Here is a 19648-nt window from a genome sequence, read left to right as displayed (position 1 = left end):
TGTTTAAATTGTGATTACCACATGTTAATAATCCCCTTTGATTGCAGCTTTTTCTTTCCAGGCAGTTTCCTTTTGAGTCTTTAGCTCGTGTCTCCAGCTTTGTTTAAGAATTTACAGACTCATAGGTTGACAGATTTCCATAATGCCCAGGGGTTGACGACCAGTGACACAACCATAATTAATATGTAAACATTTGTATAAGCGAGAGTCCTGAGATTGTGTTGGTAAGCACCACATGCACTGCTCTCTGTTTGTTCAATCTTTTTTACATTAGCATCACACCTCATCATTATAAACGAAGCGTGTAGGGGAGCTCGGAGCGAAACTGCACCTTGTTCCTGATGCATTCATTAGAACGTCACCTGTACGCCGTAAGGATGCGTCTTTCTTTTGTTAATGCTCATCTAAAGGGAGACAGACAGGTTGAAATAGTATAATATGTGTCTAATAGGCATGGATTCATTCAGGCTCACTCACAAAACATAAGAGCTATGGTGTGGTAGCGCCGAGGCAATTAGTTCACCTGGGTTTCAGCTACAGAGCGCAAAGAAAGAAAGAAAGAATGAAAGAAAGAAAAAAGAAAGAAAGAAAGAAGGCAAGTTTTATATGACACAAGTAGCCTTTTCCAGAAATTATGCATCAGTAATATTCTTTTTTTCTCTCCTTCAAATACATTTAAATGTCTTATTATATCACAGGCATAATATGGCTTTTAAGGCTATTTTTAAACTTTTACTAGCTTACATCACTTAGCTTTATGATGCTAAACCCTATTCACTTAATTCCTGGGGCTGCTACTTTACAATAATAAGTGCAAGATCCTTTGTGAAAAAAACTAAAACATTTAAAAGTTATACACTAAATTAATTCACTCAATGAACAGAAAGATAATTTCAACTCCTGTTTACTGGTATGACGTTATGAAGACAGGCACATTTACTAATACATTATAATTAATATTATAATATTATTAAACTGTTAATTCATGTCATGTATAGATAGCTAATTACATTATATAACATTTATTCATGCTTAGTAATGTTTGAATTATTAATGCATTAACTGGTATGTAGGTTAATACATTATAATGATTATTATAACATTCCTAAACTGTTAACTAATGTCTAATAATGCCTTAACTAATGTTAAATTTGGGACACTTATTGTAAAATGTGACTGGCACATTTACTAGCCCATGATTTCCAAACTGGGGGGTGTGATTGTCATGAGAGGGGAGGGTGTGAGGGGGTGGGGGGCACTAGAATAGAAAACTTTTTTCTTTGCACTTTATTAAGATAGAGTTTTATTATAGTTCTAAAATATGTGATCACAAATTTTAATTCATTTATATGAGATTTGGAGAAGAAAAGCCTCAAGTTTGTTTTTCTTCTTTTATTTTTTTTTTTTGCGATGGGGGGCCCTGAGAGTTTTTCATTCTTCAAAGGGGGGCACAGCAAAAAAAGGGTGTTTAAGTAAGAATTGCCACTTCCAATAATTCATTCTAATTAGTCCAACATGCTTTTAAATGGTAATCTATGCACAGATAGGAGAAAAAAAGATAGATTTTATAGTCTGTTCTCATTCTGTAGGAGTGCTGCATTTGACACTGTAGATCATACAATTTTGTTGCACAGATTGCAAACATGGGTTGGACTAAATGGAAAAGTAATGCAATGGTTTAAGTCATACTTGGAGGAGCAAAGTTATTTTGTAAGCAATGGAAACTTTGAATCTGACAGATTACCACAGTCCTGTGGGGGTTCCTCAGGGCTCTGTTCTTGGACCTCTTCTATTTAGCCTTTATATGCTTCCTCTAGGACAAATTTTACAGAACTGTAAGGTTGATTTTCAGAGACAAATAGTCAGGTGTGAACCCAGCAGGTCTCTCAAATCTATGGACACAGGTCAGATAGTGGAGCCCAGAGCGCACAGTAAACATGGTGATGCTGCGTTTAGTTGTTATGCTGCAAAGAAGTGGAACAAACTGCCAGCAGAGCTGAAGTCAGCATCCAATGTGAACATTTTTAAATCAAAGTTAAAGGCACTTTTTTTCTCTACTGCATATGACTGAGAGAGATATTTTTGGTCATGTTGTTGATATAATGTGTTTGTTGATGATTTTATTTGATTTTACTGATGATTTTAAATGTTCTTATTGATTTTAAGCTGTTGAATGTTTTCTGTTGCACTTTTCGATCATGTAAAGCACATTGAGTTGCCTAGTGTATGAAATGCGCTATACAAATTAATTTGCCTTGCCTTATTTCATACCATGTTTACCATTGGCAGTTATGCATATAAAGTAGCTCTTCAATAAAAGCCAACAACTGTTTATAAAATGGATTTTAGCTCCAAATTGACATAGTAACATGTTCTGATGAGCATTTGTCTTGTCATGTATCCTACCTTTAATTAACTTGGACAGCACATTATTTCCCCACCGGGTTAATGCACTAACACTTTGCATTACACATGACAATGAAGGCAATTTGTAGAATATGCAGATTTGTCATTGATTTGCTCTCCTGTACAAATTCTCCGACTGACATATCGTTGTATGAGCAAATCCGGAGCAGGAGAAAAAAGAAGCCAAAACACACTTCATTGATCTGTTAACAAACCCTGCTGGGACCAATTTAGGAAATTAATCTCACCCTGAGCTGGAAAATAAAGCCTGGTCCATCACAAACATGTGCTGTTAGGAACTGAATGAGTAATGAGTGAGAGTGAATCCCTCAAACTCAAACGACAACAAGTACATTCTGTACCAGGGTTGGGGTCAATTACGGTATAACTGTAATTGCTTGATTGTTAATTAATTACAATTATGATGTAATTATAATTGGAATCGTAAGTGAAAAAATCTGTTGCTGTTGGAATCGCAATTGAATTGTAACTGCGTTCAGATAATTGACTTTGTAATTGTAATTGTAATGGAAATTCAATAAAAACTGTCATTCACAATGTAAATAAAACTAGGGAACCATGTTAGAGTTCTATGTACAGTTTCATAAATATGTAGTTAACAATTATCAAAATATGTTTCATATTATAATCCGTGTACTCTTCGTTCTTTGGTTAGACCATTTTAAAACCAAATCAAAATAACAAATAAACGGTGTGGTTATTTTGTTTTACTGTTATAAAACCATAACAGAAATACAGAAAAACCAAATAAGCAGCATTTTTCTCTTGTGAGATATTTGAATATTTACAGGGAAATTAGAGCGAGAGCTGAAGTCCGCTGCACCTCATTTCCCTCCCCAGGTGCTGGACCAGGGGCCTCATTTATAAACGCTGCGTTCGTACAAAAGAAAGCGTATAAGCAATGTTTGGGATTTTTAAAAAAAATGAACCTCCACGGCAGCTCTGACCCTGCCGTACGCACAAAATCATGAGAAACGGGAAACTCTGACGTCAACAGGAGAAGGATGAAATTAATGACAGCTCTGTGAAATTAATAGAAATTGTGTGAAATAATCAAACACATTGAACCTTTCACAACACATATTATTGGAAGGATGCATTTGCAGAAACGAAGGAGGAAAAAATTATGCTGACCCCCGCAGGGAGTGAGTGACGTGCGGGCGCCTACAAATACAGTTTTATATTATTAATAATAATAATAATAATAACTGTAATCAAAATCGCATGATCATTGGGCAAAACTGCCGATCACACCTGTAGCTGTGATAAAAAGGAACACACTCTAATGCGTAAAGACGCACAGGCTTTTTTGTCACTCCTGAAGGACAAGGTGGATGCGAGACTGGAGGGAGGGGATCTTCAAAGACCAGCGAGAGGCATAAACGGAAACAGGTGTGGGATGTACGTGTATGTACAGTACGTATATTCGTTTATAAATCGTAAAAACAAGATTCGCACCCATTTCCTGGTTTTTATCGTACACCAGCTGAAGTGTGCGTACCTAGGCACACATTAGGACTGTTTAGCAGAGGTGGGAACAAGTCACTGCTTCTTGAGTCTCAAGTCATGTCACTAAAGTCCAGAGTCAAGACAATCACAAGTCAAGAGTCCTTAGCTTTAATTTACAAGTCTTAACAAGTCATGAGTACATAATGTACCACAGCTAGTGCAATTTTACAGAACAAGCTTATCTAACTGATATAAACAAGGAACTACTTGAACAGATTACATATTTGTCAAATAATAGTGATATTTTTCTTCTTCTTCTGTGTAGTTTTACAGCAGTTGGCAACCAAGGCAAGGAGCATTAAGTTTTTTATATTCACATGTTTTTATAAACGAATCAATCCAGAATCTTTCCTCTCTTAACCAAACAAACAATAATCATACTCGGAAGTAGTGTTGTGTTCAAGACCACGCTATCCGAGACCAAGACTTGCCCGAGACCAGAATGCACCGAGACCAAGACAAGACCAAGACTTTCGGGAGCCGAGACCGAGTCAAGACCAAGACCGAGACAAGCCGAGACCGAGACCATAAACATTTTTTTTTTCAATTTAAAAAAATATATAAATAAATAAAATTCTGACAAGGTTCAACAGTTAAATAACATCTCTCTTTAATTTTAGTTTATTTTAAATACATTTGACGGACAAAAAAGGTGCCTGCAAAAAATGTACTAAAATATTAAAACTACTACTGCTACTGATAAATTCACAATTATTCGACATATTTGAAAACAAGATTTTTATGTCAGCTGAATGTACAGCAAGTGTTTAAAAAAAGGATTCTCGATTCTGTTTCTTTCAGTTGTGCAGGTCAACAGGTCACGGTTTAAAAAATCATTTTTTTAGTTTGAAAAAGCCTTTACACAGGACATTTTTATTAATTCACTGAGTTGATATAGTTTAATTTGGTTGCTGTACTGTAACTAAAATATTCAATTAACAAAGGTTTCCAGCTGTAATTGTAAAAGTGAAACTTTCTGAAATATAACTACAAACACGTTGTCAGCAGTGTAAAAAACAAAGAGCTACATGTAAATGTGAAATTAAAAAAAATAAGCTCAAACCCTGGAACAGTCATGTGACAAATCCATCAATAGTTATTGTTGAGAATTATTATTATTATTCTGGAAACAGTAGAAACAAACGATAAAAAATAGTTATACTGTGAACCTGTTTATATTGTGGGGAACATATTATATACATAAATGTAATTGGAGTCTAAAGACACAAAAAAAACACCACTTTAAAAAGAAAACAGACTAATATAAGACCTCTTTACAGTTATTTGAGTCATGAGGGGAGTGGTGGCCTAGTGGTTAGGGACGCTTGTAATCGGAGGGTTGCCGATTCAAGCCTCACCTGGCCCATCACTGTGGGATGTTGAGCAAGTCCCTTAACCCCGGACTGCTCCCCAGGCGCCGCAAAATGGCTGCCCACTGCTCCTCAGGGATGGGTTAAATGCAGAGGACAAATTCCATTAATGTAATAACATTACATGGCCAATTAAAGGTTTATTTGGCCGATTTAATTCTGGGCTTGTGCGATTTGCGTTGATGACGCGCTGGTGACGACATAATCCAAGATGGCGGCGGCCCGGACTACAGCAGACACTATGTAATAAAAGCCTTAAAACACATGGATATAATGAAAAGAGTGGATGGACAGAAGCATAAACATGCAGACTTTTACATGGACACACACAAACTTATTAAACACACACGGACCTCGGTAAACGGAACAGGCTTCATCCGACGGCTGGCACTAGGACCCAGAGGTGGAGTAAGTACGTCATTTTACCAGTTGTTAGAGCTACTGTCTTTACCAGGGAGATAATATTTATTCATGATTTTTCCAAATCAATTATTAATTATTTATCTTTGAATCCAAAGGATATCACTCTTGGAATCATTTTCTCTGCTAGTGCGTGCACGTCTCTGCCTAGCTTGACGTTTTCAGCTGCTTCCTGATTGGCTGCCATGTTTAAAGGTGAACCTCAATCAAAGTCGGATGGCAGAGTACCGTCCCGCAGAGGTTTGAGCAGACTTATTTCTCATTAATAATAATGACATTTTATAAAATCTTGTTCTCAAGTCTAAGTCGAGTTGCAAGTCCTTTGTTATTTTGTCAAATCGAGTTTAAAGTCATCAAATTTGTGACTTGAGTCCAAGTCTAGTAACTCTAGTCCACACATCTGCTGTTTAGGATGTATTTCAGCAGTTTTCTGCTCCTGTTTTCATGCAGTCTGTGGATGTTTTAGCTGAAATAAAGCTGCTCACGTTTAAAGTTAATTGTTTTATGGTGGAGGCGATCTTAACAGTGTTCCGGTCCAAATAGTATCCAAATAATCTGGTGACTGACTATCGATTGTGAGGCTGGTGTGAGGAACAGTAGACGTTAGAACTTCTACGATTGACACTTTTACAAAAACAATTACAGCTTTTTTGAGGGCAGTAAAAATATTTATTTTACAAGTTATATAAACCCACTAATGGCAGCTGTCAACACACACAGAAGTCGATCACAGGAAATGAGGAGCACCAGTAGATTCATCACACCATGTCTGGTTCCTTTAATCATATATCATGTGCATGTTTTACGTATTTTTTTTGGTTTTGATTTACTTATTTATTAATAACGTTTCAATTCACCAGTAATGTGACTTGTGCGTTGCTCCTTCTTTGTTCAGGGGCAAAAGTCCGCCCAGTCACCAGTTTAATTGAATACTATGTGGACCGTAACACTGGACTTCCAGCATCAAAAATTCTTTAACAAAACATCGTCAACACACAAATTACGCCTCTGCCATCGGTAGGAGGTGGACAACATGATGCAAGATCATTTTATCAAACGCAGCAGAGTCAACGTCCATCCTCTCTGTGTGGTGAGATTAAAACATGAAGCTCTCGTCCTAGTTTCCCCATAAATATCCAAATATCTCACAAATAGAACCGGATTTAATTTTAAAACAGAAAAATGCTGCTTCTTTGGTTTTCTGTATTTCTGTTTTGGTTATAAGTCAGTAAAACAAAAATATTCACGCTGTTTATTTGTTATTTTGATTTGGTTTTAAAACGGAATAACCAAAGAATGATAGTACAAGGATTCATTATGCTTTCTCGCTTTTTACCATTAAAAAAAGAAAAAATAAAGCCTATATTTTCATTGATTAGGAAGCCTAACAAGGTAACCAATAGATATGAAAGAAATTAGATACAAGATATTTGCTTTTACAGCTGATTTAGAACCTGTTATCGTAAGAGATGCTAACAGAAAGCTAACACAAGAGGAAGGTTAACTTTAGTTGTATTTGGAAAAAATGCTGGTCACTGTATTTAAAATTGTATTGCAACTGAACATGGGTAATTGAAAACGCAATTGTAGCTGAAAAATGTAGTTGACCCCAACCCCGTTACATACAGACAAACAAATGAAGAAGTACGTAAATAAAGACAAAAACTTACCGTTATCTTCAACAGAGAAGTGGAAGGTATCAGACGTGGCGTTTTCTTCGCTCCGTAACACGTAGCAGATGTTAAGGTCGTCAATATCAGCTGTTACAGAGAAGCACAAGTTGAACAAAACCGTATGTTTTCATATCATTTTTTCAAACAAGAGGTAACAGAGGTCATGAAAATGTGAAATGTTGAATGATTGGTGGATGGTATAAACTGTTTGATGAGATTTGTCCCAGTCAAGAGTTTAAAAACTATCCGGATAAACCCATTTGCATTTTTTGAAATTCAAAACCTTATGTGATGCTTTATGCAAACTACAGAAATAGCCTCAAACGCACTTTGAAGTTGTATTACGGCTTTACTGTTCGTTCAAACAGCCTTTCTGTCAAATTAATTGTTCAAAGATGGAAACTGTCCCGCTTCAGCACCGTATCAGCTGCGGCAACAGCAGGTCCCCTCGTTTCACACTGTTTCAGTTCCTTATCAGCGCCCAGCATGAACAATTTCCTAGCAGAGAAAGCACTCTGAAAGTCATGCATCCGTAATCCTGGACGATAAGGCCACAAGCTCAAATCTAAGACAGCTCAAGCTAAACCAACAGACAGCGTTTAAAACCCCACCGCCTGTGTCAACAGCTCTGAAAAAACCAGGTGACAGTGGACCTTTTAATGACAGACAAGGTAAGAATGTTAAACACAGGGATTGCGGTGGGCATCTAAACTTCTACAGCTGTTTCCCCCCCCCACACCATTGCTGCTGAATTACAGGGCCCCCCCCCCCCCCCCCCCCGACCTGCATTTTCACCTCCTGTTCTACACAAACATTTATTATAGTGTAGAAAAATCATCAAGACTGTGAAAAGACCTTGGCCTCTGCAAACCCCCTCCTTCAATAATAGATGTCGGTGCAGGGAGGTTCATAAAAGTATAAACTGACTCCTGGCTGGGCTGCATTTTATACCTCTTCAACTGTCTCTCCCCCTGATTCTAATGTAGCCAGGGTGACAGAATATATATATATATATGTAGTTTTTTCCACATTTTTACATTATATAACTGTTTTGGAGAGTGGTGTTCTACTTTCTGGACTGCATTCCTTTTTTTATTATTATTTATTTATTTGTGAGCCAGTGTAGATGTTAAACTACAGGCGGTACAAGCAGAGGAGTTGAACCTGAGGACCTTACAAATACAAAGTCATTGGCTGTGAACAAGGGGCACACGGTTTATTAAATATTTAGAGAGAAAGCCTCGCGGGATGTGCCCTGGAAATAGGATGAGTAAATAAAGAGTGAGGGAATGTCTCTTTCACCTGAATGATTCTTGTGACGAGCTCGTTGCTCTCTCACGCCCCTTACCTCATTCTTTATTTCTCTCACACCAACTACACTCCTACCTCTCCTTCCACTCTACTTCCTCCCCTCTCTTTCTTTTTCTACCCTTTGCTGCCCATTCCTGTTGCAAGTTTGTCTCATCTTTGCCCCCTATTTTTTATTCAAAGACTGCAGTTGCACAGTGGTTGTCAGACGTATCCTGCAGAATGAACAGCTATTCCCTACTTTCCTCTTCATGTCTGGTAGTTTTGCCTAAGCTAAAGCAGTGGTTCTCAAACTTTTCAGCCCGCTATCCCCAAAATAAAGGTGCCAGAGACCCCAAATGTACCTGAAGGTGGTTGAATACAAACATGTACATTGAAGAACACTCATGTGGAGACACGGTCATCTAAAAAGGGGAATAAAGGGGAGAGCTTTGTGGGGCCCACCCATAAAATCAACAAAATGATGGTTCGTTGTTCTATGAATCTGTGATAACCACATTTACTGTATTTATTTATCTGAATAATATCCACTGTTATTCAGGAAGTTGATCATTATTTGTGCCATAGTATTTAGTCATCTTAAAGATGTAAATCCTTGTTTTAATCAGAAATAAAATGGGTTAAAAATGACCAAAAATGGTGGAAATGGTGGTGAAATTGGATTTTGAAAACCACAGAAATAGTTTAAAAGTTGCAAATTAGAGTGGCCAAAAACAGACAGAAAAAGTGGTAAAAGGGGTTCGAAGTAGGGCTGAAAAATTAATTGCATTAGCGATATTATCACGATATCATTAAATGCAATTTTCTAATTGCAAAGGCTGTATTTTTTATCTTGTTTTTTTTTTTCTTGTCCTCACTTGTCCTGTCCTGTTAAGTTCAGCGAGTGTTTAAGAAGTGCAGTCCACATGTTTACATGTTTCATGAAACGTGAAGTTTGTTAGATATGTTGGAGAGGTGAAGCCACAGATTTGTTGGCTTTATCGCTGTAATCTGTGCTTTAAAATTTATAAGTATTTAAAGTTTAAATAAATCTGAAACTGTTTATTATGAAACAGATTGATTTATTCCTAGTGTTCATTGAAAAATACATGACAAGAGGCCCTTGAAAAAATAATCGCATATTAAATCGCAATCGCAATATTGAGGAAAAGAAAATTGCAATTAGATTATTTTCCAAAATCGTTCAGCCCTGTCAATATTGGCTTAAAAGTGGCAGAAATTATGGGATGAGGGGATGGTAAAAAAAGTAGGAACAATTAGTTTAAACTGGCAAATAACTGGGATGACTAATCGTGAATGTGGTTAAATTGGAAAAAAAAAAAAAAAAGCATGAAATATGGTGAAAAGAGGTTAAAAGTGACAATTTTGGCTCAACATATGTGACATTCGGTGGGAAAGATGGTGGAAAGAGTTGATAAGTGCTGAAAATGTCTTGAAAGTGGAAAAAATGTGCAGAAAAGGCATTTGAAATTTGATGGAAATATGGCAGAAATGGGAATAATGCAGCAAAAAAAAGGAGCAAAAATGTGGCAAGAAAAAGTGATGAAAATAGGTTAAGATATGGCAAGTTTGGTGTAGTTGTAGAAAAAGGATATAAATAAGCAAAAATGAGATTGTCCTGACCCCAAGGTTGAGAACCAGAGCTAAAGTACAAACAGATATATTCGGCACACTGTATATATTTTTACTTGATGGTTGAACTGCCTCACTGTGACATAAAACACGGAATAAACCTCTAAGAGGCCTTGTTGCCTTGATTTTGTGATCACATTATTGTAAATACACACACTTCATACACACAAATCCTACTTGTGAACTTAAATATGTCTTTGACGTATACGTCTTAATGTATATGCAGAGATAGACCTTTCAGTATCTTCTGTGCATGTTTAGAATGAACTCTCCATATCTGCTTCAGCTCAAATGCCACACTGTCACCAAGAGCTCTGCATTAACCTTTTCACACGATCTTCCACTTATGTCCTGCTTCATTTAACAAACCACTGTAGGGAACATCCAATGTGAACATTTCCCCCGGGGAGGCAGAAATGCTAAATTATTCATCCTCAACTGTCTACGAGACATTTGTGCAAAACGTCAGCCTCTAACTTGGGTCTGCTAATTATGATTTGATGAGCAAGGCACATCTAAATCAGGCCCACAAATGAACTATTGAAATGTCTAAATCTGCACTTGTCACATATGGGAATAATTATCTATCCATCCATAAATTAAAGTCTGTAAAATTGTATTAAAACTTGACTGATCTGGAGAGAAGTTGAGCTAAATTGTTTTGTTTCCAAAGATTCACAACACACAACAGAGATATATAGATTAGAAATAAATAACTATAAATTGACAAGATCTCTGATAGTGTATTTTACCGGTTGGTGTAAGTCTATCTGACACATTTTTAAATGCACACATGTAACAGTTCAAATATAAGTGGCATACATTCAAAAATTGCGATTATAGAATATACTCTATCATAGTTAATATGCCAAACCTTTTTACCTATAGAAGTAAAATGACAAAGGTAAAAATATCTTACACAATATCAGTACACAGTGCTGCCATTGCTGCTATCACTCATTAAAACAGGAAATAATTATGTACGTTTGAGACTTCAAAACAAAAGGGCATGGACTAAAAAAATTACAAGATAATGATCCTATTAGGTTAATCCAGATATAGGAAACTTGCAGTCCTTAATCTAATCTTGTATGGCCCTCAAAGTAAATGTGCTAAATAAATCCTAAAACACACATAATGATAGAAAAATACACAAAATGACTCTAAAAACACAAAATTACAGGAAACCCCATTATATAGCTCCAAAAACACACAAAGTGGGAACAGAAGCACATTAAATTGGCTGCAAAAACACACAAAATAACAGAAAAATACACATAATGACTCCAAAAACATACAGAAATGACAGAAAAGCACACATAATGACTCAAAATACACACAAAATGACAGAAAAGCATACATAATGACTTAAAATACACACAAAATGACAGAAAAGCACATGTAACGACTCTGAAAACACACATAATGACTAAAAAAAACACAGAAAATGTCAGAAAAGTATTCAAAATTACAAATAAATGCACAAAAATACCTGAAAACTCCTCAAAATAAGTACAAGAACACACAAAAATAAAAGAAACAAAATACTAAACAACCACCAAAAAAAAAAAAACTTTGTCCTATCCTGAATTAATGATCAGATTGGTCATTATTCTAAAATTTGAATTTAATCTTGATAAGTTGGCCCTTGGATCAGATAATCACATTTTTGCAGCCTCCATGAGGGTACAGTTTCCCATCTCTGGGTTAATTACAGGAATTCAACACAACAAAACATGTTTGGGATACTCAGCCCAGGAATCCGAAATGTTATCAATTAAATTATTTTAAAGAAATTATTTTACTCCTAAGAGTTTGGAAGATGGAATTGATTATATTTAAATGAACAAATAAACAGCTGTGTATTCTTGTTGGTATCCTACCTTGAGTGAATGTGCTGATTGAGTTATTTCCTTGTCCCAGGTTAACCACATAGCCATGTTTGGGCTGTGTGGTGATGTGGAACACCAGGGAGGAGGGAGAGCTGTCTCGGTCCTCGGCCCTCAGCACTTTAGAGTGGATCGGGAACCCCAGATGACCTGTGGCCAAAATCTTCAAAGTGGGTGCTCCTTTATTCACCACCATCTGAGGGACACCATTATTAATTGCCACGATGGAGATCTTCATGGTTTGGGGTCGCCTCGTCTCAAAAACAGTGTCGGGGAAAACATAAAAGTCTGTGTGTGTGCCGTCGGTGACGGTAAATGAAAAAGAGTCCTCGGTGGATTCGGTCCCGTCATGTTTAAAGCTGATGAGATTTTCATTCAGGTCTTGTTTAGTGAAGCTGGTGACTGGCGTGGACTGGTTGTAGAGCAGTTTGCCGTGAACAGGCAGCTGTGTAACAATAAATCTGATCAGTTTCTCAGCAGTGTCCTGGTCCTCCGCAGTGAGCTCAAATGGTGTAATCAGCTTAACCTTCCCTTCTGTAACAACTAGATTGTTTACCGTCACAACAGGTTTCTTATTATCAACATCCACAATGGAGATTCTGAATGTTCTGAAAATTGGATTAAAGCCGTCTGTCACCTCAAACTCAAAACTGTCCATTTTCACTTCATCATCCGCCGTGTGGATGTAGTAAATCTTACTGCCAGCCAGTTGGAGCTGACTGAACGACACTATGGGCATCCCAGGGGTATCCGTGCATTCCAGGTGGCCCCGGACTGGGGCTCTAGTGACAGTGAAGACCAAGTTTTCATCAGGGCTATTGATATCAGACGTGCTGAGGAGATCTGTGTTTAAAGTCACTCTGCCACCTTCCCTCAAAGACACACCTTTACTGACCACATTAGGGAAGACCATGTCAATGCTGCCCACTGTGATGTAGAAATAACGATCGATAAGTGGGTTCAGGCCATCTGTGACATCAAATTTAACCAAGTCTCGGATGCCTTCTTGTCCACTGTGGGTGTAACTTATAAGCCCTGCATCGATCTCAGCTTGTGTGAAATTCATACTCAGTGTGATGTTCTCCAAAGTTCCAGATGCAGTTTTTCTCCGTAGCAGACCCTGATTAGGTCCGAACCGTATAACATAAGTGAGAGTGCTGTCATCTGAATCCAAATCTGTCGCTTTAAGTACTTTGTCGTTGATCTCTTTGCGCTCTCCGATTTCCACCTCCAGACCATCGTTGATGAGCATTCTCGGGGTCTCATCATCGACCGGGATGATCATAACCATGGCTGTTTTCTCCACGGAGAATTTTCCATCTGTCAGAATGACATCAAAGCTGTCCTCTGTCGTCTCTGAGTCATCATGCTCATAAATAATGCTTGATGCTTCTCTGATCTGCTCCAAAGTGAAATTAGTCACTAAAACCGAGCCTGTGGAAAGCTGGTTCAAAATGAAACCGTGTTTGGGGGATTTGGAAATAATAAAAACCAGCTCCTCGGATGGAATATCAACATCGGCTCCGTTCAAAATTGGGGTGTCAATGACAATGTTCATCCCTTCCATCACTACGATCTCCCTCAGGTAAATCTCTGGTTTTTCGTCATTTGCTGGGATGATCACAATTGGAAAAAAATGGTTTTCTGAAAAATTGATTCCATCTGAGCACCTAAAGGTGAACCTATCCTCAACTGGCTCTACTCCCTTGTGAATGCTTTGCACATAATATATGTTCCTCTCTCTGATGTTTCTCATCGTAAATGCACTGATAGCGGATCCCGACCTGGACTTTTCTGAGCCCGGGGCGGGGGATATATTTTCCACATATCCTGCAGAGGGTTGGACGATGATGGTGCAGAGGATATCATCTGTTGGAGTGTCATTATCGTCTACGTTTAAGTGCTGAGGGCCAATGGCAAATTTCTCTCCTTCAATGACACTGAATTGAATACCGACTCCAACTTCAGGGGCTTGGCTGTCAACGGGAAGAATGGTGACTCGAACCTGAACTCCATTGACTTTATTGCCTCCCACTGTCCAATCTTCGGACATGTCGGTGAGAGTCAAATTAAAGCCATCCTGCTGAGGGATGATTCCTATCTCTCCACCGGTGTGTGCGTACACAACCACGCCGTTAATTATATCAGCTTGGGTAAACCGAGTGGTAGGCACTCCTTTGACCAATAGCTCACCCATAACTGGAGGGTCTTCCACAATAAAGGTCAGCTGGAGGTCGTCTGTGTCATCGTCATGGCCTTGAATCACATTAGTTGTGATTTCCGTGGCTCCGTTTTCCAGCACATCCATATGAGATCCGATTGTTCCGGGAGGCAGGCTGACGGTTGGAGTTTCATCATCCACAGGCTTTATATTAACTTTGACTGTTACAGTTACGATGTGAATCCCATCACTGACGTCCAGCTGAAACTCATCACTCAGCGTCTCCTCTCCTCCATGAATATATGATATCTTCCCCTCTGCAATATCCTCCAGAGTAAAAACTCCTTTTTTCTCCAGGTTATTGAATGCAGTTTGAATCTGGCCGTGTTTAGGCGGATGGCTCAGGGCAAATGTCATTTTTTTACTCTCAGTGTCAACATCTGTGGCATCTAGCTCAGCAATGGTAACGACGTGAATGCCCCGTTCAAACACACTAAAGCCGGTATTTGTGATCTGAGGTGGTTTATTGTTGACGGGCTCGACGTAGATCGTGAACTCTCCCTCCACGCTGTTTCCAGCAATGTCCTCGACTGTGTAACGAAGCTGCACCACATGAGCGGTGATTCCGAGTTCAATATCTGGCGGTGCGTAGGAGATCTTATGATGGTTAACTTGAGCTTGTGTGAACTCTGTGACTTCAGTGCCGAGGTTGTCCGTCAGTACCAACAAACCGAAACGGACTGGGTTATTTTCATCTATATCTGTCGGTGGCTGGATGACTGTGTATTTCAGATCTCTGTCCTCCGAGTCCAGATCAGTGTAGCGCAAAACGTCTTTGCTAAAGTGAGTGAGCTGGTACTCCTGAACGGTCATCTGCAATGTAGTGCCAGGAAAAAGTTCAGGGGGCACATCATCGATGGGTAGAACCCGTATGATGAATGCGTTCTCTCCTGACACATTTGGAGGATCGTTGTCATCCTGAACAGTGAACACGAACTGATCAATAATGGTATCGGTGTTATGAGGCCCTGTGTGTTTGTAAAATAACTTCCCATCAGTGATATCCTTCTGCAGCCACTCTGTCACTTCTTTTTCATAAACTTCATCCTCAGCATTAAACTTCCAGGATGAGGGGTCTTCAGGGGCGTCTGACTGTCTAAGGAGCACAATGCTAATTGTAGAAAAGGGCGGGACAATAGTGAATTTAATAGTTGAGTCTTCAGAGTCAATATCAGCAGCGCTAAGCATTAAGAGAGATATGGACATCATTTGATTCTTAAATAAAATCAAACCAGTGTTAGCATTAATAATAGGTGGCTCGTCATCAGTGGGAACGATCGTGATGGGAAAAAGAAACTCCACGTCATTTTTTCCATCTGTTATTTTAAAGACAATATTATCACTGTATGTGTCGCTCCCGTCGTGTCGATACACGACGACCCCGGTGGCGAGGTCAGCGGGTGTAAAGACTTTCCTGTGCGAGCCCAGCACCAGCAGTTCTCCATGTCTCAGTCCATCTACCACAGTAACAGTGACACCGTCCAGGTTGTCTTCGTCGCTGATCTCCAGGTTGTGGGTGCTGAAGAGGGGCCGGGACTGACCCTCGTACAGGAGCTGACCCGTGTTACGTGTGACTACAGGGGCAAGGGTGTTCATTGGCTTTACCACGATCATAAAGGCAAAGGGGTCCGAGACGGCCCCGTCTGTGTCCACTACTTCGAACTCGAGCTGGAAAATTCTCTCTGTGTCTGAGTCCAAGGAGGGGGGCTTGTAAGCTATTTTTAGATCACGTAAATCTCTCTGGTAAAAGGATGTGATGGGCAGGTTTCTGTCATCAGTGCTGACAATGTATCCCTCTTCATAAGACAAAGGAGACGTGATGTTGAAAATAAGCTCATCTGGGTCAGACTCTACATCTTCAGCGGCGAGCATATCAGGGGTGAGAGCAGTTATGACAAACTGACTCACCTCCATCATCATCATGGACACAAAACTAGGCTTGGGGGGAGTGTTTTCCTCCCCTTCTTTGATGCGAATCATCAGGTGGAAATACTCCTGCTTCACCAGGTTTCCTTCTTTGTCATGCAGTTCCACAACCATGGGTACATAATCCCTGTTGGGGGACTTACGGTCAAACGTGTGCACATAGCGAACGTTTGCCTGCGTGAACTCATCACAATCCATCATATTAGAAAGTTTTGCATCATCAATGAGTTTTCCATATCTGGGCAGTGCACTGCCACTGGACTGCAGGGACACCACCTCACACTTGTGAGAGTCTCTATCATAAGTGAACTCTAAAATCCTCCTATCAATGGGATTACTGATGCTTTTGAGGGTGTCAACAGTGAGAGGCATATTTTTGGTGAGCAACTCTAGCTGCGTAAAAACTACTTCCACCTCCATCATGAACGGGATGATGACCGTTTCAGTCTGCGCGTCATACCTGAGCTGCAGCCGTACTCTGTCCTTTGCTGGACTTCTGGATCCATAGTGAGAGTAGGTCACATCACTGGGTCCGAAATCACACGGAAACTTTTTTGGAGACAGATGTCCGGGTCTCTGGGTGAGCGGGTCGTTCTCCAGGACGGTGATGCTGCACCGGTCCCCAGGCTGAGTCTGGATCACTAAATCATTAATGGGGTCGATGAAGACAGATCGTCCAAAGGGAACGTGTATTCCGTTGTTTGCCACTAAAATCGCGTCCTCTGATAGTTCTGATCTGAGTGCGTAAAATAACCCAGAGCTGTCCGGCTGAGTGACGACGATACCTGTTACTGAGAAGCACAGCGCAAGTCTGTAGAGGAGCATTTTCACATCAGGTCCGGAGCAAAACATCCCAAATCAGCCACGGATGAGAAGAGAAGGAGAGCCCGTGTGTTTCAGCAGCAGGTGAATAATAATCCCACATGTACTGGGACGGAGCTGGGTGTCCTACACGATGTGTTCCGTGCATGTATCCGATCAGACTCTGCTCACTCAGGCAGAAAAAGCGCGCATGAGTTTTAAGTTGAGAGTGTGCGTGTATCGCTCCCTCCCATCCGTGCGCTTTGAGAGACGCGCACCTCACCGTGCGCCAATGGAAAGCTCAGCACAGTCACACGGAGGAGGGGGGCGAGGAGCTCAATACTTCAATATTTATTATCCCAAATCATCAACTACACACCCTGCGCACTCCATAATTATGATCTGTACACAGTAAAAATAAATAATCTGAAGAAATGAATGCTGGCGGACATATGCAATTGCTGGTCCGGGGGCCACATGTGGCCCTCGGTCTAATTTTGTGTGGCCCCTAAAAGTAAACGCACAAAATGACTTTAAAAAAAAAACATACACACAAAAAGACAGAACAATACCAAATAGTTATGCTCAGAGGACGACCACAAAAATACAGAAAAAAAACAAAACAAAACAGAAAAAGCATAGAAAACTTTAACAAAGATGACTCCTACAAGACAAACTGACTCCAAAACCCACACAAAACTGAGAGAAAAGCATATGAAACGACAACAAAAGTACACAGAATGACAGAAAACAAAAAAAACATAAGATGACTCCTAAAACACAAATGACAACAGAAATACACATAATGACTCCCAAAATTGCATGTATGCAACAACAAAAACACAAAGAAATACAAAATGTCAAACAAAAATACACAAAAAGAGTCACAAGATGACAAAAATGACAGAAAAACATGTGAATCAGTAACAAAAATACACGAAATGATTCCAAAAACACAAAAGAGGATTTCAAAAATAACAATAACATATACAAAAACACACTTGTATTAATGTTCAGATTGGTTATTATTGTAAATGCTGACACGAATGTTCAAAACTTGGCCCTCGAATCTGAGAGTCACATTTATGTGGCCCTGCTGTGATTAGACGTGCTCATCCCTGCATGCAGGTGCATCTAACAATGACTATTTCTATTATATCAAAAAGCCACTGGGTAGTAAAGGTAATCTTTTTTTTTTTTTTTTTTAGACGCACAAATAGCTTTTCATATTATATCTCTGTTCAAATTGTTGGATTTTAGCTTATACATTCAAAAGACTTAAAAAAAAAAAAATTGCAAACACCTTCCAACTCTAACCCAGCTTCTTATTTAAAACATTAAATAAATAACTTAACAAATGGCATTGACAACACAAATAATAAAAGCTGTGTAAAAAGCAAAGCAGATAGCACATTTGATGGGGAAAAGTGTATTTGTGCACAAATGTCAATGTCTGACCAACAGTTCTTAAGTTTTGCACTATTATGCCATGTTGGTATTTATAATAATAATAATAATAATAATAATAATAATAATAATAATAATAATAATAATAATAATGTAACCTTTATTGATCACCGTAGAGAAAATATTCTCTGCATTTTTACCCATTTTTCCCGAGGGGTAGCAGTGGGCTGCTAACGGCAGGCGCCTGGGGAACAGTTGCATTAGGGTTAAGGGTAGGTTAACATGTAAACTTCACTGGAGTTTCAATAATGACCTTTATTGGCTTGTGTGTTGTTTGTTAGCCCGACTGCAACAGGTTGGTTTGTTGTAGTTATAATAATTATTAATATTATATTATTTTATTTATTTATTTATTTTATTTATTTTATTTATTCAGTTCATTTCCGACATGGTTGCATTCACAGAAATTCATTTGACATTCAGAGCAAAATCACATCATTGTTTTTTTTTTTTTTTTTTTTTTTGTTTTTTTTTCATGCCGGAAAGGGCGACGGAAAAAAGCATTATGCTTATCTAGATCCGTCCCCTAATTTGAACACAGATAATTTTACATCCAACCTCGTTTCTTCCCTTTTTTTTTTTTTTTTTTTTTTTTTTTTTGTGATGTGTTCTCGTCTGCAGTCATTGTTCCTGTTGTTACTCCTCTTCACAGTCTTTTTCCCCCGTATTTCCACGAGCTTTCTTTTCCAGTCGTTGTTTACGTTCCTCCAACTCTCCAAACGTGAAGTTCTTCTTCTCTCTGAGAACCTTCGTGTCCTCTGAGAGTCGCCTCAGCTTACGATCCATCAGAAAGGCACATGCACAGACACATACCCCCATCATCAGCAGGCCAAAGATCATGACTCCTAGCAGATAGATGTCCTCCACATCTTCCACTTTCAGCTGGGAGAGACAGAGCATCTGGCTTCTCCCTCGTGCGTCCACGACATATCCACTTGGGTATGTGTCCTTTGGACACGGTATTTCGTGCTGAAGCAATTGCCTCGTTGAGAAGATTTTGTCAAT

At 39.1% G+C, this 19648-nt stretch overlaps 1 protein-coding gene across 1 annotated transcript in view; it reads right to left on the bottom strand.

The window, feature by feature from the left end:
- Positions 1–17348, bottom strand: part of frem2a (FRAS1 related extracellular matrix 2a) — a 99272-nt gene extending 81924 nt beyond the window's left edge. The window contains exons 1-2 of the mRNA XM_028466408.1: positions 12223–17348; positions 7397–7486 (exon numbers count right to left, since the gene is read on the bottom strand). Of these exons, the coding sequence (XP_028322209.1) occupies positions 7397–7486; positions 12223–17227 (5095 nt within the window). The 5' untranslated portion in view covers positions 17228–17348. The remainder of the gene's footprint in view (positions 1–7396; positions 7487–12222) is intronic.
- Between the last annotated feature and the right edge of the window lie 2300 nt (positions 17349–19648).

This window comes from Gouania willdenowi, chromosome 14, assembly GCF_900634775.1.
Source record: "Gouania willdenowi chromosome 14, fGouWil2.1, whole genome shotgun sequence".
NCBI classification, from domain to species: Eukaryota; Metazoa; Chordata; class Actinopteri; order Blenniiformes; family Gobiesocidae; genus Gouania; species Gouania willdenowi.
The sequence above is the reverse complement of the archived record's forward strand: the minus strand, read 5'-3'. Positions and strand labels throughout refer to the sequence as shown.